This window comes from Stomoxys calcitrans, chromosome 2 (assembly GCF_963082655.1).
Source record: "Stomoxys calcitrans chromosome 2, idStoCalc2.1, whole genome shotgun sequence".
In the NCBI taxonomy this organism is placed as follows: Eukaryota; Metazoa; Arthropoda; class Insecta; order Diptera; family Muscidae; genus Stomoxys; species Stomoxys calcitrans.
The window spans coordinates 62,391,758-62,411,678 of NC_081553.1; the positions used below are offsets into that span (position 1 = coordinate 62,391,758).

At 38.3% G+C, this 19,921-nt stretch overlaps 1 protein-coding gene across 3 annotated transcripts in view; it reads left to right on the top strand.

The window, feature by feature from the left end:
- The window catches only part of LOC106082720 (J domain-containing protein), a 153,267-nt gene that overhangs the window by 109,702 nt on the left and 23,644 nt on the right, over window positions 1-19,921 (top strand). For all 3 annotated transcript variants that reach the window (XM_013245414.2, XM_013245418.2, XM_013245416.2), the window contains exon 3: window positions 11,672-11,773. In XM_013245414.2, coding sequence (XP_013100868.1) covers window positions 11,672-11,773 — 102 coding nt within the window. The remainder of the gene's footprint in view (window positions 1-11,671; window positions 11,774-19,921) is intronic.

Genomic DNA, 19,921 nt, shown 5'->3' on the forward strand with positions numbered 1-19,921 from the left:
ATTACGGTGTAGATTAAACGTAGGTATGTATGGAAAATTTGTTTTCCCCATAAGGTAAAATAAGGTGTAGCAAATATTTTGCTCACCTTACAAAACTTTAAATATTTTCCATTTAATTTTAATGAATTCTAAAATGTACTTGAAACCACTTGTATTTCTCTTCGAACTTCACCAGACACCTACGAAATTCATGACGGGCAAAAATCCATTTCCTTTTCATGCAGTGCGGTGCAGTGCAATAGTGTAAAGCCCTTGTAGCTGCTGCAGCATCCAGAATTTCCTCTGCTCTTGGCATTGTTGCTTTTATTTGATTTGTCTTGTGAACCATTTGTGTTGGTTTAGCAAAAGTAACCACAAAACTTTACTTTACGCTCTTCGTCCCCTCCCTTGCCACAAAAGCCAAATATTGGCATTTTAATACTAAGGACTAAACATAGAATGAAGTAAAGGACTTAGATATATGTATATAGAAATAAATGTTGTTGTAGATGGAAGTCCTTAGGAAGAACTGGGTTGTGGATTCTTGTGCTATGGTTTTGCTTAATCGATTATTTTAATTCCATGTACTCATATGTAAAATGCAGAAATAACAGAAAAATAAAACAAATATTTATCTGAGACCAAAGGCTAACAAGAACTTTGATTAAATTTCTGATTGAATACAAAGTCCGACTTGGGTCCTTGAAAATAAATTAAAGATGTAAAATAATGTGGAGATTTTTCTTGCATTAATTACAAAGTTGAGAATAACAGAAAATATATCTCTTGGCTGGCTATGAAGTAAGGATTATAAAAAACTGGACTGCGGAGTCGGAGTCTTGGAGGCGGAGTCGAGGAAATTATTCTACTCCTACTCCGGATAAAGTAATAAAAGATGTTTCAAAAGAAACAAATAATAACGTGCTAAGTTCGGCCGGGCCGAATCTTATATACCCTCCCCCATTGATCGCATTTTTCGAGTTCTATGTGCGGTATCTCTTTTTAGACAAACATAGAATATTGAATAAGAACTGTTATGCTATTGGAGCTATATCAAGTTATAGTCCGATTTGGACTATAAATGAATGCTGAACATTGTATAAGTCATTGTGTAATATTTCAGTTCATTCGGATAAGAATTTCACCCTGTAGGGGCTCAAAGAGCAAAATCGGGAGATAGGTTTATATGGGAGCTGTATCAAGCTATTGATCGTTTCAGACCATATTAGACACGTACGTTGAAGGTCGTGAAAGAAGCTGTTGTATAAAATTTCAGCCAAATCGTATGAGAATTGCGCCCTCTAGGGGTGCAAGAAGTCAAGATCCCAGTTCGGTTTATATGACAGCTATACCAGATTATGAACCGATTTGAATCATACTTAGCACAGTTGTTGAAAGTGATACCAAAACACAACGTTTAAAATTTCATTCAAATCGGACAAGAATTGCGCTCTCTAGAGGCTCAAGAAGTCAAAACCCAAGATCGGTTTATATGGCAGCTATACCAGATTATGAACCGATTTGAATCATACTTAGCACAGTTGTTGAAAGTGATACCAAAACACTACGTGCAAAATTTCAGTCAAATCGGTCGAGAATTGCGCCCTCTAGAGGCCCAAAAAGTCGAAACCAAAGATCGGTTTATATAGCAGCTATATCAAAACATGACCGATTTGAATCATACTTAGCGCAGTTATGGGAAGTGATACCAAAACACTACGTTTAAAATTTCATTCAAATCGGACAAGAATTGCGCTCTCTAGAGGCTCAAGAAGTCAAAACCCAAGATCGGTTTCTATGGCAGCTATACCAGGTTATGAACCGATTTGAATCATACTTAACACAGTTGTTGGAAGTGATACTCAAACACTACGTGCAAAATTTCAGTCAAATCGGACGAGAATTGCGCCCTCTAGAGGCCCAAAAAGTCGAAACCAAAGATCGGTTTATATAGCAGCTATATCAAAACATGACCGATTTGAATCATACTTAGCGCAGTTATGGGAGGTGATACCAAAACACCACGTGCAAAATTTGAGTCAAATCGGATAAGAATTGCGCCCTCTAGAGGCTCAAGAAGTCAAAACCCAAGATCGGTTTATATGGCAGCTATATCAAAACATGGTTCGATTTAAACCATACCTAGGGTAGTTTTTGGAAGTGCAACCGAAACACTATGTGCAAAATTTTTAAAAAATCGGACGAGAATTGCGCCCTCTAGGGAACCAAAAAGTCAAGACCCAAGGTCGGTTTATATGGCAGCTATATCAAATCATGAACCGCTTTGAATCATACTTAGCGCAGTTATGGGAAGTGATACCAAAACACTATGTGCAAAATTTCATTCCAATCGGATAAGAATTGCGCCCTCTAGAGGCACAAAAATTCAAGACCCAAGATCGGTTTATATGGCAGCTATATTAAAACATAAACCGATTTGAACCACACTTAGCAGAGTTGTTGGAAGTGATACCAAAACACCAAGTGCAAAATTTCAGTTAAATCGGACGAGAATTGCGCCCTCTAGACGCTTAAGAAGTCAAGATCCCAGATCGGTTTATATAGCAGTTATACCAGATTATGAACCGATTTGAATCATACTTAACACAGTTGTTGGAAGTGATACCAAAATACTTCGTACAAAATTTCAGTCAAATTGGGTAGGAATTGCGCCCTCTAGAGGCTCAAGAAGTCAAGATCCAAGACCAGTTTATATGGCAGCTATATCAAAACAGGGACCGATTTGGCCCATTTACAATCCCAACTGACCTTCACTAATCAAAAGTATTTGTACAAAATTTCAAGCGGCTAGCTCTACTCCTTCGAAAATTAGCGTGCTTTCGGACGGACGGACAGACTGACGGACATGGCTAGATCGGCTTTAAATGACATGGCGATCAAGAATATGTATACTTTATGTGGTCTCAGACGCATATTTCGAGGTGTTACAAATAGAATAACGAAATTAGTATACCCCCATCCTATGGTGGAGGGTATAAAAATAGAGATAAAGCGCTGAGACTTTGCACAGATTTTGTTTTTTGTCGATCTTTCGATTTAGGGTCTGGGAGCCTATAAAAGGCGCATTTATTGCTCGATTTCGTTCAAATTTGGGACATAGAGTTGCGTTAGGCCACTCGACATCTTTCTTCAGTTTGGTCAATATCGGTTCAGATTTGGATATTGCTGCTATATAGACCGATCTCTCGATTTAAGGTCTTGGGCCCATAAAAGGCGCACTGTTTGTTCGATTTCGCTGAAATTAAGGTAAGTGAGTTGTGTCCGGCCCTACGACATCCTTCTTCAATTTGGCCCAGATCGGCCCAGGTTTGGATATAGCTGCCATATAGACCGATCTCTCGATATAAGGTATTTGGTCCATAAAAGGCGCATTTATTGTCCGATGTTGCTGAAACTTGGGACAGTGAGCTGTGTTAGGCCACTCGACATATTTTTGCAATTTGGCCTAGATCGGTCACCATTTGGATATAGCCGCTTTATATACCATTCTGCAGATTTTTGGTCTTGGGCCCATAAAAATCGCATTTATTGTCCGATTTCACCGAAATTTGGAACAGTGAGTTGTGTTAGGCCCTTCGACATCTGTTTTCAGTTTGGCCTGGATCGGTCACGACTTGGATATAGCTGCCATATTTACCGATCTGCGGATTTAAGGTTTGGGGCCCATGAAAGTCGCATATTTTGTCCGATTTTACTAAAATTTAGGGCAGTAGATTGTGATGGGAACCTTTATATATATCTTGAAGATGCCCTAGATCGGTCCAGTTATGAATGTAGGTGCCATATAGACCAATATCTCGATTTAAGGTCTTAGCCCCATAAAAAGTTTATTTATTACCCCATTTCGCTGAAATTTGACCCAGGGACTTATGTTAATCTTTTCGAAATCTGTGTTCTAAATGATTCAGATCGGTCTATATTTGGACATAGCTGTTAAAAATACCAATGTTGAACAAATCGGACCATATTTTGATTTTCGACACATTAAGACAAAAGGTGGATCTTTCATATGTTACATATCGCCAATCCAGAAAGGGAACCATGGTGTTGGTTATAAACTTTTCTCTTTTTCATTTTCATCCTTTAAATTTTGCCTTTCCTTACTTATATTTTGTGACAAATTGAAAGTTCTACATAAACAGGTGCCAAAGTATATTTGCCAATGTTGAATAATTTCTAATCAGTTTTCAAAGTTAAAAAAACTGCCTCATATCCTAAGAAAAGATTGTTACTAATCCTGGCCATTATCCAATTTGTGTTTTGTACTTTGCTAAGCATGAAGGCGCATTCCCCAAAATGATTTCATCCATTCAGCCAGCATCCAGATTTTCACAGCCTTGCCATTCATATACCATAGGTCCAACTACCTTCGGTACTTTGAGCCAGCATTCGCCTGACATTCCCTTTCAGGAAATTATCAGCAGCGGCACCTGTTTATACCCACCAAGGCGTAATCATCCATAGAGCGTTGGTGGATAGGGGCGAAGGATAAACAAATTGAAATGCCATTTGGTTCGGTTCCAGATATGCTTTTTACTGCTGTTGTTGTTGTTGGTAACTTAATTTGCATAAAATTTACAATTTGATAAATTATTTTACATTACTTCAACTAACGCGATTTAACAGCACACTGGGTGGTTGGTGTAAAAGGACTAATCGCTCACACCACATCGCCCACACCAGCATAGCACAGGCCTCTAGCAATGACACTTTGCTGGCAACTTTCAGAGACTTTGTCTCGCATAATCGTTGATTTATTTTTAATGGGTGCGTGAGTTTGGTGGAGGTTCTGGTGACGGCGTCATAACAGGCGGCAATGCGTGTTCAACGCAATTTAATGTTGGCGACAACATTTATTACCCTCATATGCCAGGAGTACACTTAGTCGTGTCTGTTCTCTTCGTTAAGTACATGATTTAAATTTTTTTTTCAATGTACTTGTAGGTGGTTGAAAATGAGGTGTTGGGGGAGAGAGAGAGACAGAGAGAGAGGGAGAGAGCATGCATACTACCAAAGGATGATTAAGCATGCCATTGATGATGACAACAATAACGCCAATGATGGAACAAAAATCGCTGCTAAACCAGAATTTTTGTTTCATGGACAACATTAGCACGATAACACGATAACCACATTATATCTGAAAACGGAAAAACGGTTGCGGTTCCTCCGGTCTCCTCATTGCGGTCTCCTCATCGATGGTCTCGAGTGGAAATTATGTAATTTGCTTAGCTCTCCTTCCATGATTGTGCAAGACACATTGAACACCTTTCAATGACAGGCAAGGCCATGGCTCGCTATGTGTAGCAGCAGCCTTTGGAGGGGGCTCTGGAGATGTCTGTTTGTCATTCTGGCGTTTAGCTCAAACAGACAAAGGTGAATAATAACTTTATAATGTTGGGGATTATAAGCATATGTTTAAACAAAACGAATTTAAATAAACATCCTTTGATGTTTGCAATTTATAAAAAAAAAAAAAAAAAGATGTAAGGCTCAGGCTATCTACACAAGTCTTTGATTCAATTTACGACGAAATGTATGAAAGTCACGCAAAACCCATATAAAAAAAGTACAGATGATGTGTGAATATACATAGAACATGAAAACACACCTTAGCAGGTAGATCTAAAGACAAAATAAGTAAGAGAGAGCTAAGTTCGGCTGGGCCGAATTTTGTATACCCTCCAGCATGGATCGCATTTGTCAAGTTTTTTGTAAGGTATCTCTTTTGGGGCAAACAGAGGATAATGAATAAGAAAGGGCTATGCTATTGGAGCCATACTTGGCTTGGATATTGGAGACCAAAGTAGATGCCATTGGGCAAAATTTGAACCAAATAAGATAGAACAAGTAAAGACGTGCTAAATTCGGCTGGGCCGAATCTTATATACCCTCCACCATGGATCGCATTTGTCGAGTTCTATGCGCGGTATCTCTTTTTAGGCAAACGAAGAATATTGAATAAGAACTGTTATGCTATTGGAGCTATATCAAGTTATAGTCCGATTCGGACCATAATTGGATGATGAATATTGTAGAAGCCATTGTGCAATATTTCAGTTCATTCGGAGAAGAATTGCGCCTAGTAGGGGCTCAAGAAGCAAAATCGGGAGATAGGTTTATATGGGAGCTGTATCAAGCTATTGATCGATTAAGACCATATTATACAAGTATGTTGAAGGTCATGAGAGAAGCCGTTGTACAAAATTTCTGCCAAATCGGATGAGAATTGCGCCCTCTAGATGCTCAAGAAGTCAAAATCCCAGAGCGGTTTATATGGCAGTTATATCAGGTTATATACCGATTTGTACCATACTAAGCACAGCTATTGGAAGTCATAACAGAACACCTTAATCAAAATTTCAGCCAATTTGGATGAGAATTGCGCCCTCTATTGGCTCAAGAAGTCAAGATCAAAGATCGGTTTATATGACAACTATACCAGATTATGAACCGATTTAAACCATACTTAGCACAGTAGGTAGAAAAGATACCAAAACACCACGTGCAAAATTTAAGTCAAATCGGACGTTAATTGCGCCCTCTAGAGGCTCAAGAAGTCAAGACCGAAGATCGGTTTATATGACAGCTATATCAAAACATCTTCCGATTCGAGCCATACTTAGCGCAGTTGTTGAAAGTGACACCAAAACACTACAAAATTTAAGTAAAATCGGACGAAAATTGCGCCCTCTAGAGGCTCAAGAAGTCAAGACCCAAGATCGGTTTATATGGCAGCTATATCAAAACATCTTCCGGTTCGAACCATACTTAGCGCAGTTGTTGAAAGCGACACCAAAACACCACGTGTAAAATTTCAATAAACTCGGACGAAAATTGCGCCCTCCAGAGGCTCAATAAGTCAAGACCCAAGATCGGTTTATATGGTGGGCTTATCAAAAGAAGGACCGATTTGGTCCATTTACAATCCCAAACGACCTACACTAATAAAAAGTATTTGTGCAAAATTTCAAGTAGCTAGCTTTACTCCTTCGGAAGTTAGCGTGCTTTCGACAGACAGACGGACGGACATGGCTAGATCGACTTAAAATGATTTGACGATCAAGAATGTATACACTTTATGGGGTCTCAGGCGCATATTACGAGGAGTTACAAACAGAATGACGAAATTAGTATACCCCCATCCAATGGTGGAGGGTGTAAAATATACCCTGTAGAGGCTCAAGAAGTAAAATCGGGACATCGGTTACATTGGAGCTATATAAGGTTTAGGACCGATTCAGATCATACTCGGCATTACAGGTCATAACACAAGTCACTATGCAAAATGTCGGCCAAATCGGATAAGAATTACGCCCTCTAGGGGCTCCAGCAGTAAAATCGGGAGATCGGTTTATATTGGAGCTATATATGAATTAGGACCCATTCGGACCATACTTCACACGTATATTGAAGGTCATAGGAGAAGTTGTTGTGAAAAATTTCAGCCAAAACGGGTAAGAATTAGGCTCCCTAGAAACTCAGAAAATATAATTGGAAGATCAGTTTATGTGAAACCAATTCGAACCATACTTGGCCCATTTGTTTTATGTCATAAAAAACGTTACAGCACAAAATTTCAGCCAAGTCGGATAAGAATTGCGCCCTTTAGAGGCTCAAGAAGTTTAATTAGGAGATCATTTTATATGGGAGCTATATCAGGTTTTTGACCAATTCGTACCTCACTTGGCACATCTGTTGAGTTTCATAGAAAACTTCATAGTACAAAGATTCAGGCAAAACGGAAAGGAATTGCGGTCTATAGGGGGCTCGAGAAGTATAATGGGGAGATCGGTTTATATGGGAGCTATATCAAAACATAGTCCGTTAGAGCCGATTTACAATACCAACCGTCCTACAGAACCCAGCGACTGGGTGGAGATCCGGCGATCACGGTATGCGTGAGGTGGTGTTAGGTTAACACGAGGACGTCGAGTATGAACATCTTTAACAACCAGGACGCCTTCTCCGTGGATGGCATGACCCGCATCGTTTGGATGCCGGGCCATATCGGAGTATCTGGGAAAGATTTCTGCCTGCGGAGATCCCGCGATCACGGACTACATGAGGTGGTGTGGTGTTTGCCTTAAGGGCAATAACAACCAGCACGGTAAGATTTCGGATAGTCTGAGTAAGAAGAAGATTAACACCTTCTCTGAGGATGTCACGATTCGCTACGTATGGTTGCCGGGCCATATCGGAGTATCTGGGAATGAGAAAGCTGATGATTTGGCAGTGAAGTCCAGACAACTGCCGTCAATAAACTTGGTTAACCCAAAGCCTTTGGGTTCGACGCAGTCCATGTTAAGGGCGTGGACGACGAATGCCCATATAACTCTGTGAAATAACGAAGCGGTCAGTTGGACGGGAAAAATCCTATGGGGGGATTCGGATCGTGAGAAGATGAGAGTATTACTGAAAGGAAGTAAGAAAGAGGTCACATAGGACTACGAGCCAACCTTTGCAAAATCGGCAAGTGATAGCATGTGAAGGGTATGCGGGAAGGATGATGAGACGTTAGAGCATTTCCTATGTCATTGCCGGACTTTAGTTGCTAACAGATATCGGCACTTAGGCATCGGCACACAATGAATCAACTTAGGGGCATAGCATGCAACTTTTTTTTATACCAACCACCATAGGATTGGGGTATACTAATCTAGTCATTCCGTTTGTAACACCTCGAAATTTTCGTCCAAGAGCCCACAAAGTGTTATATTCATGAACGTCTCGACGTTCTGAGTCGATCTAGCCATGTCCGTCCGTCTATCGAAATCACGATAGCGGTCGAACACGTAAAGATAGTCGTATAGACTCAAAAACATCTGAACCGATTACCTTGAAATTTTCACAGATTGTGTAGGTTGGTCTGGAAGGAAACATAGGCTATATAATTTTTTGATATCGGGAGGGGGGCGGACCCTCCCCCTTACCGCAAAAGTACTACCCGCAACAATATGGGATTCAAATGAAAGGTATTCAAGAGTAGAGTGCGAATTTCATAACAAAAGTTGAGTCCAAGTACATGGGGGGCCCTCCCAGCCCCAAAACCCCTCAAAATACGTTTATTTTACGATCCTGACAATATGGGACTCACATGAGAGGTATTCGGGAGTAGATTAAGAATATGGTCAGGAAGAAGAAATATGCTTTATAATTTGTTGATATCGGAAGGGGGCGGATCCTCCCCGTTACCCCAAAAATACCACCAAAAATCACAAGTGGACCGATAAAGACCATATGGATATCAAATGAAAGGTATTGAAGAGAAGAATACGAATATGGCATTGTAAATTGGGTACAAGTACCCAGGGAGTCGCCCTAACCCCAAAATGTCTATAAACTGAAAATTTGGGCTTAAATGAAAGGTATTAGGGAGTAGATTACGAATCTGACATACGAAATCAGATCGAAGTGTAGGGGGTCACCCCACCCCCTAAAAACTCCCCAAATAGGCATATGACCCATCATGACTATATGAGACTCGGTTTGTTTGTTTGTTCCGTAGAATCAGAAAAAGGAAACATAGGTTATATAATTTTTAGATATCGGATGGTGGCTGACCCTCCCCCCTAACCAAAAACGCCTCCCAAAACCAAAAGAGAACTGATGGGCACAATATGGGTACCAAATGAAAGGTGTTGGAGGCTAGAAAATGAATATCATATTAAATTTTGAGTACCAAGCTGGCCGCCCCAATCCAAAAACTCCTCTAAACAGAAATATTCAACGTTCCTATCAATATTGGACTCAAATGAAAAGTATCCGGCAGTAGATTACAAATATAGCAACTAAAATTAGGTTCAATGGGAGGTCGCTTCACCTCCAAAGACCCCAAAATGGGTATATCAGCCTACCATGGCTATATAGGATTCAAATGAAAGAGATTTGATTAAAACTCTCTGGTGGTGGCTCTTTTCCTCCTAAAAACACGTCGAATAGATGAATTGACCCATTATGGCAATATGGCACTCAAATGAAAGATATTTGTGAGTAGAAAACGAATTTGATATCCAATTTTGGGGATACACCCTTAATCACCCCTTAAACTGAACTTAATTTCCGGCCATAACAATATGGAGCTCAAATCAACGGTATTTGGGAGTAAAGAACGAATTTGATATCTATTTTCAGGTGCCGGTGGCCTTCGCACCCCAAACCACCCTCCAAACGGTTCATACTTACCGACCATGACAAAATGGGGTACAAAGTAAAGGGATTTGGGTGTGGACATGAATTTGATATCCATATTTGAAATGTCTCGACTAAAAACCAGTTCTCATTAACCTAATTTCAAAAATACCAGATCTCGGAGATTGGTAATGCGATTAGTTCGAAATTTGTTGCACTCTCACAATCACAAAAAAAAAAACATGGTTTCTATTGTTGGGGACGGGTGCCGCGGGGACAGCCCAAAACCCGCCAAATGGATATATAGACCAATCACAACAATATAGAGCCATGTGTTTGGGGAGCCGTCCTACCCTAAAATACCTCCCTATTATATAAAAGCTATTTGGGGTGGAAATTTATTGATTTTCGAGAAATTTATATTCGTTTTCGGGACAAAGAACCTGGGGTGCACCCCAACTTCAAACACAACTTATTTACCGATCATGCCATTATGCGACTCATACGGGGCCTTTTTTATAGCCGAGTCCGTACGGTGTGCCGCATGCCCATGCATGGTATGGTACCTCGCATACAGAAATAAATAACCCAGGCAACATTAGACAAGCCTTCTAGGGTGTAGGGTATAAAAGATTCAGACTTACCAAACTTTAAGCTTAATTACCTTCTCATATTTTTGTAGCGAATTTGACACTCATTGAAACTTTTCCGTGATACCTACAACCTACAAAACTTTTCGAAAATTTTGGTTTACAATTTCTTAAATTTTCGTATTGGCAGTTATTTTGCATTTTTTCTTCTCAACTTCCTATTAACTCCATTAAACTACAATGAAATATTAGCTGCAAAAATTTTTGTCGCAGGATGAGCTTAAAAATACATTCTAAGTATGTCAAATATTTATAAGGACTTGCACACACCAACTCACTTACATACACACACACACACACACAGACAGACATTCATAGAACATAACAAAATGCCAGGAATTCTTCAAGCACTGCTTAAACTTGGTTATGGGTGGTCCTTCATAACACCACCACTCACAATGTTCTTGCATTCATACATACATAATTTATTATGATAATATTTGATGTTGGTGCTCCAAACACAACTTCCTAGGGAAATTTTTGAAGCTATACTGCTTGGTTTCTTTTTTGTTTTCTTGAAGCAGAAAGGGACCAGGTCTCACATGAACTGGTGGTTGTTTAAGATCCCTCGTCAACAAAGTCTAAGGACTTCAAATACGTTATTCATGTTCTCTCATATATGGGTGTGTGTGTGTCTGGGTGCAGTACAACACAGAGCAAGAATGAACAGACACTCAGTTCAAGTTCTAGAAACGAATTGTTAGTTAGTACACACTCACACACACACACACAACATATTTTATTATAGACATAGTTGTAGATGTATTTCTATGTAGTGTGTGTTTGTGGAATGGTATTCCTGAACATAAAGTTAATATTAAATTACCTTTCTTTAACATTTCTTTTCTCTTTTGTATCCTTTCGACGTTTCGTCTTTCTTTTGGGTGCAGGTGGAACAAATTCAAGCGGAATATAAAGTTTTGGCCCTCCAATACCATCCCGACAAGAATAGTGGCGACAAGGATGCCGAGGCCAAGTTCCAACAGTTGAAGGTAAGCGCAAATAAAATTAAAAATCGTTTACTTTAATGAAACTTTAAATAAGCACATTTTTGCTTTGTGGCATAGATTGTTTCGATACCTCGCAACATCAAACAAAACAAAACAAAAACGATGTTTAACTAAATAACCAAATTAGTGAAGTGTAGTAAGAAGCATTAACTTTTTCAATTTTCCTTGCATTAAAGTAAAGTTTTCCTAAAGCATAACTTTGCGAAATGTTTTTGGTCATAACTTTGCGTCTTCTAAACTGAGGGACATTTTTGAGGGAAAAATAAGTTTTGCCTGGATTTTTTTTTTTGAGGGGGGGCATATAAAAATGACACTTTAATAAGGACAAGGCAAGACATTCTTAAGCATATGAAACTTTTAATGTTGTTGTGGAGATGTTTTTTTTTTCAATGAAATTTGGTCTTTTGAGTACATTTAATGGCATTTTTGCTTTAGGAAAGGATTTATAGAATTTTTTTAGGAAGAGAAGTTTTGTCGCTAAAGAAACTTTCAAGATTTTTTTTTTAAGAAAATGTCATAGAAATTTTATCTTTAGAGAAAATTTCATAGAATAAATTTATTTAGAAAAAATTTCATGACAATTTTGTCTTTAGAGAAAATTTCATGGACATGGACTCTGGAATAGATTTCTTGAAAGTTTTGGTCTTTAGAGAAAATTTCATGGAAATTTGGTCTAGGGAAAATTTTAGAGAAATTTTAGTTTTTAGAGAAAAATTCGTGAAATTATTTCTTCAAATATCATGGAAATTTTATCTTAGGGAAAATTTCAGCTAAATTTTGTTCTATAGAGACTAATTCGTGAACATTTTGTCTTTGGAGAAATTTCATGGAAATTTTGTGTTTAGGGAAAATTTCAGGGAAGTTTTGGTCCTTAATGACAAATCTTGAACATTTTGTCTTTGGAGAAAAAAAATTGTGTTGAAATTTTTTTGTTTGAAAAAAATTTATGAAAATTTTGTTATAAAAAAATTGTATAGAAATTTTTTTTGGAGAAAATTTGAGAAAAATTATGCCATAAGAGATATGTTTAAGAAAACTATGTCTACAAAGAAAATTTCTTGGAGATTCTATTTTTAAAGAAGATTTCTTGGAAATTTTATTCTAAGAGAAAATTTCATAAAAAATTCATAGACATTTGTTTTTAGAGAAAATTTCTTGGAAATTTTGTTTTTTGGAGAAAATTGTATGGAAATTTTTCTTTTATTCAAAAAATTTTTAACCTTAACATTAGTTAAAATGAACTAAATTTGGGTAATATTAAACTTCATATAGCGCTCTTGGAAATTTTCTACTAAATGAAAACTGCATAAACTTTTTGTCGGTAAAGAAAATTTCCTAATAAAACTCCATGGAAATTTTGTCTTTGGAGAAAATTTCTTGGAAATTATTGTCTTTGGAGGAAATTTTTCCTTTACTCGAAAAATTTAAAATTTTAGTTGAAATGAACTCAATTTGAGAAATATTGAACTTCTTATGGCACTAAAGACTTTTATGCTCGCTACGAGTTAAATAATTTCATAACAGATACGAAATGATTTTTCTTAAAGAGTATAAGTTCACTTGGAACTTGCCGCAGATAAAGTATGAACTAACAAGAGTTGAAACAGAAAAATTATAAAGAAACAAGTAAAAACGTGTTATGTTCGGCCATGCGTTAATTATCCATGAAAAATTTGTCTTTGGAGAAAATTTGTAGGAAATTTTGTCTTTGGAGGAAATTTTTCCTTTACTCGAAAAATTTTTAACCTCAACATTAGTTAAAATGAACTCAATTTGAGAAATATTGAACTTCTTATGGCGCTTAAGAATTATATGCTCGTTACGAGTTCAATAATTTCATAACAGATACCAAATGGTTTTTACAGAGTATAAGTTCACTTTTAACTTGCCGCACATAAATTCATCATCCTCTTTTATAACAACTCCAGTACTACAAAATGCAAATTTTTCCCATGAACATTCCTCTTAGGAACAGGGGCAAACTTCTCACATATCAATGAGTGTAGTCCGATTAAAGTTTAAGCTCAATGGTAAGGGGCCTCATTTTATAGCCGAGACCGAACCGACACCACTTTGAAGAGAAGTTTTATATAGAATAGTACCTCACAAAGCATTAAAAGGGGAATACCACCGCTGAAATTTTTTCTGATGGTCTCGCCAAAATTCGAACCCAGGCGTAACCTTATCTCTGCGCTACGGTGGCCTCCACTCCAGTACTACATCCATAGTAATATGCAAAAATGCATAATATGCACGTTTATTGAAAATCATAACGGAACACCACAGGCAAAATTTCAGCCAAATCGGACAAAAATTGCGACTTCCAGGGGCTCAAGAAGTCAAATCGGGAGATCGGTTTATATGGGAGCTATATAAGGTTATATATAGGGGAGCTATATAAGGTTATATCACGCTTGAAATTTTGCACCGATACTTAACGATGACGTTGATCGTTGATGATTTTAAATGGGACATATCGGTTCAGATTTGGATATAGCTCCCTTATAAACCGATTTCCCGATTTGACTTCTTGAGCCCTTACAAGCCTCCTTTTTTCCGATTTGGCTGAAATTTTGCATATAGTGTTCTGTTATGACTTCCAACAATTGTGGAACTAAATCGGATGATATATCTCCCATATAAATCGATCTTTCGATTTAATTTCGTGAAGTCTTAATTTTTGTGCGATTTGGTTGTAACTTTCCATGTACTTTTTGAACCCTTACAAACCGCACTTTTTTTGTAATGCAGTGTTCTGTTATGTCTTCCAACGACTGTGCCTTGTACGCTCCAAATCGATCTATAATTTGATGTAGCTCCCATATAAAGCATTCTGCCGATTTGACTTCTTGAACCCCTGGAAGCCACAAATTTTGTCCAATTTGAGTGAAATTTCGCATGTGGTGTCCCGTTATGACGTCAAACAACTGTACAGTTCGATCTCCCGATTTGACTTCTTTAGTCCTTGCAGGAAGTAATTTTTGTCCGATTTGGCTAAAATTTTTAATGCGGTGTTCTGTTATGACTTCCAATAACTGTGCCAAGTACGGTCCGAATCGGTCTATAACCCGATATAGCTGCCATGTATACCGGTCTCTTGATCATCTTTGTTGGGTTCCTAGAAACTTTCATTTTTGCTGGTTTGAAAGAAGTTTGCTATATAGAATAAAATTATGCCCTTCAACTAAATTTATTTTGTATAAATTTTTAGCAGAATCCGTGGTGGTGAGTTCCCAAGATTCAGCCCGTCCGATTCATTCGGTACACTTTACGCCAATTCAATTTTCTTTTCGGATTCCCGAGGAACTCGAACCAGATTTTTTTCAAGACAGCTCTATTCTGGGGTATTTTCCTATCCATTCGTCCTTAGTGGGTTTAGGAACAGGGATAAACCTCCCATATATCAATGTGCTGTCCGATGCATAGTTAAGCACAATGATAAGGGGCTTCCTTTTAATAGTCTAGTCCGAACGGCGTGGCGCAGTGCGACACCTCTTTGGAGAGAAGTTTTACATGGCATAGTACCTCACAAATATTGCCAGCATTGGGTTGGGATAACCACTGCTGAAAATTTATGCTGATATTCTCGCCAGAGCTCGAACCCAGGCGTTCAGCATCATAGGCGGACATGCTAACATTTGCACAACGTTGGCCTCCCCTCTTATAGGTCATCTGCCATTATTACAAACACCATTTAACATCCTCTAACATTGCACAATGTTCTTGCTAAAGACATTTTATTCGGCAAACATGTTCACCATGCGCCATTAAACACCCCATCGTCATCTTTTCGAATTGTTTTTCGAACGTGATTGCACCGCAACCGGCAGACGGAAATGTATTTCTTGCTGCAAAGTTTCCGCTTTTGGCATTCATCGTCCATTTGTTCACCTCTGAAGTGGTGGCGGTGAAAGTAAAGGGAAACAGATGATGTTGATTGGATTGTTAGATTCGAATTTCCGGTTATGTGGTTGGTGGTGGTGGTGTGTGTGTGTGGCGGTCGAACCACAATGTAGTACTCACGAGTGATGTAAGTTTAACAACAAATAAAAACCGCAACAAGGTATAAATTGCATTTGATCACATGAGAACTTTTCGAAGGTGAAAAAGGTATGGAAGTGGAAAAAAACCAAACACTTTTGCTATGAAAATGAAATCCAAATGTTGAACATAAAAATTTTAAATTTGTTTTTGAAATTAAAAATCGAATGGTATTAATTTTTTCATAACCGATAGGAATCGGAAAGGGAAAGGCGGACCCTATCCCTTACTTAAATTTTCAAATCCGCTAGATTTTGGAGTGTGAAATCATGTTACCGAAATTTTGTTTGCAACCTTTTTGTAAAGCGAACACAAAAAGTAAAAAGTGCTAAGTTTTGGACTCTACTAAAAATATACACAACATGTTGGGGGGAGAAAATATACCCAATTTCTGCCAAACCAGGCAAAAGCCGTAGAAATCTAATCGGGAGATCGGTTTGTTTGGGCGCTAAGCAGGTTATTGAGATTGAGCTCAGTTCCTACTGCAAACATATCCTACAAAAGCAACGCGGAAAAGTTAAGAAATTTTCAACTTTGAAGCTTCAAACCGATTGTCATTCTGTGCAGCCACACGTGAAGTATATTTTTAGTCGTCAAAGTTAATAATTTTTTAACTTTGATATTTTTTTGCAGAGTTGCAACTTTCAATGCGACGCTTCTCACGTTATCCTTGAAATCTCCGCAAAACGCCAAGTATACCATTTTAGACAGTATGGGTCTACAACAAGTAAACACGTTCGACCGGGACGAATCCATGAATTTTGCTTAAATTTCAATTGGTAGTATAGGGGAATCGGTATATAAGGGGCATATAGACCAATTCGAATCATACTTGGCACGGACGCTGGAAGTCATAGCAGAAGTCCTTGAGTCAAAATTCTGCCAAATCAGATGAAAATTGTGGCCTTTAAGAGCTCAAGAGGAGGAGGAGACCACCGAAGCACATAGGTTAGCATGTCCGCCTATGACGCTGAATGCCTGGAATCCTGGCGAGACGAGTTTTTCCCTCCTAATGCTGGCAACATTTGTGAGGTAGTATGCCATGTAAAACTTCTCTCTAAAGAGGTATCGCACTGCGGCACGCAGTTCGGATTCGGCTATAAAAAGGAGGCCTCTTGAATCGGACAGCACTCATTGATATGTGAGAAGTTTGCCCCTGTTCCTTAGTGTAATGTTCATGGGCAAAATTTGCAATTTGCAAGAGCTCAAGAAGTCAAATCCGGGGATCGATTTATATGGGGGCTATATCCATAAGCGTAGAAGGACCAATGGGATGTGGGCTAAGACCGCCCCCCCCCATCTAGAATTTTAAAAGTTACATGGTTTTCGACAAAATTTGATAATTTTATTGAAAGCTGGACCAGCTTTGCTAATGGCTATATCAGTCTATATACCGTTTCGGATCATAATTGACATGGATGTTAGATCATACTTGGCGTAGTTTTTAGATGTAACCTGGCGTTTCTCGGGCTCAAGAAGTCAAATTCGCGAATTAGATCATATAATGGTTATACCAAGATATAGATCGATTCGGTTCATAATCGGCAATAATGTTGGTAGTCAAAAAAAAGTCTTTGTTCCAAGTTTCAGCCAAATAGTGTCAAAACTGAGGCTAATAGTTTGTCAATGATGCTGGAAGCCATAACTGAGGTCCTTGTGCCAAGTTTGATCCAAATCACATGAAAACCAAAGCTTTTAGTGGCTCAGGAAGATGGATGTCACTTAATATGGGGGCTACATCAGTTTGAGAACTAATTGGGATCATACTCGACACTGATGTTGAAGGTCCGAATTAAAGTCTTTATACCAAAATTCAGCAAAATCAGAACAAGTAAAAGCGGGCAAAGTTCGGACGGGCCGAATCTCGCCTTAAAATTTATACAAAAAAATTTCGTTGAAGGGCATAATACCAATAAACATACCAAACTTCTTCGTAATTGGCACAGTTGTTAAAAGTCATAACAAACGGAAAAAAATGTCAGCCAAAAAATGCGGCTTGTAAGATACCATAAGGTCAAATCGGGAGATCAGTTTATATGGGAGCTATATCAGGTTATCGACCAATTCGGACAGAACAGAACATCGCATACAAAATTTCAGCCAAATCGGACAAAAATTACGGCTTGTAAGGGCTCAATAAGTCAAATCGAGAGATCGGTTTATATGGGAGCTATCAACCGATTTTGACCATACTTCGCACAGTTGTTTGAAGTCTTAACAGAACACAACGTGCAAAATTTCAAAACGAACACATATTACGGCTTGTAAAGTCTCATGAAGTCAAATCGGGAGATCGGTTTATATGGGAGCTATATCAGGTTATAGACTGATTTGTACCGTACTAAGCACAGTTGTTGGAAGTCGTTACTGAACACCGCATACCAAATTTCAGCCAAATCGGACACAAATTACAGCTTGTAAGGGCTTAAGAAGCCAAATCTAGAGATCGGTTTATATGGGAGCTGTATCAAGTTATAGACTGATTCTAACTAAACTTAGCATAGTTGTTGGAAGTCATAACAAAACTCTACATGCAAAATTTCAGCAAAATCGGACACAAATTGCGGCTTGTAAGGACTCAAGAAGTCAAATCGCGTGATCGGTTTATATGGGAGCTATATCAGGTAAAAGACCGATTCGGACCGTACTTCGCACAGTTGTTGGAAGTCATAACAGAACATTAAATGCAAAATTTCATCTAAATCGTACAAAAATTGCGGCTTCCTGGGGCTCAAGAAGTCAAATCTGGAGATCGGTTTATATGGGAGCTATATCTAATTCTACACCGATATGGCCCATTTGCAATCCCCAATGACCTACGTTAATTGTAAGTATCTGTGCAAAATTTCAAGCGGCTAACTTTAGGCGTTCGACCGCTATCGTGATATCGACAGGCGGACGAGCGGACAGACGGTCGGACGGACGGACTTGACTAAATCGACTCAGAACGTCGAGACAATTATTTCGAGGTATTACAAACGGAGTGACTCAATTAGAACACAGATAAAAATAATTTTGAAAAACAACAACTTTGGTCGAAAAAACAACTACGAAAGTTGTTAATTTTCCTGCAACAATTTTTATTGAATCTCAACGACCCAAAGTACAAATTTTTTGTTGAAAGGCACTCTTTGCAAGCCAACATATAACAACAAACAACAATATATCCATAAGCAAGGCAAAAAAAACCATCTGACCAGCTATCGCATGAGCTTTGCTTCTGGTGGTGTTGTTTTTGTTTTCTTTGTTCGGCTCGCGCTGCTTTGTCTCGTTCGTTTTACTGCTGCTCTCAAGTTTTCCTCTGTCACTCTCTCTACTATTACCCTTAAACACAAACAAACAAAACAAATTTTAATAATTTTGATGCCGCAGAGTATTGACTCACGATCTCCACGCACGCATTCCTGGTCTACCGGTATCATCTTCTCTATGATAAAATAATTCAATAATAAACCCAATTAATTAAGTTTAAAAAAAGGTAAAAATCACTCTTAAAATCTTTTTCTAAATACGACATTCATATTTTTTTATTCCGAATTCTAAAAAAAGATGATTGAAGAAAAAAAAAAAAAAAAAAATTTTTTTGGCCGACCGAGGGACTTGATCCTGGGTTTGCAAGTCATGAATGGCGCGGCAGTTTAGTGCTCTACATGGTAGTACGCCTATTTTAATAACTACCTCAACTAAAGAATTTGTTGAAAGTCCACAAAATTTCAATAATTTTGTTTCTGAAGTCTCTTGTAGAGCCTTACTTATGTACTTCAACAAATAATGTCTTCGTTTCAATGCTTAAATTCGTTGAGAATTTAAAGTTTTCCATACAAATTTGGTGGTTGGGTTGTTCTAAGAGTTATTTTTTCTGTGTATACCCCCATCCTATGGTGGTGGGTATATAAATTAAGACTTTAGGGGCTCAAGAGGTTACAACGGGGGATCAGAATATATTGGGGCTGTATCCTGATCCGATGTGGCGCATTTATCATCCCCAACAACCTATATATATGGTATATATATAATATGTATCTATGCAAAATTTCAATATCTTTATTCGTTCAAACGCTACGGAAATTTCGACCGACGGACGGACGG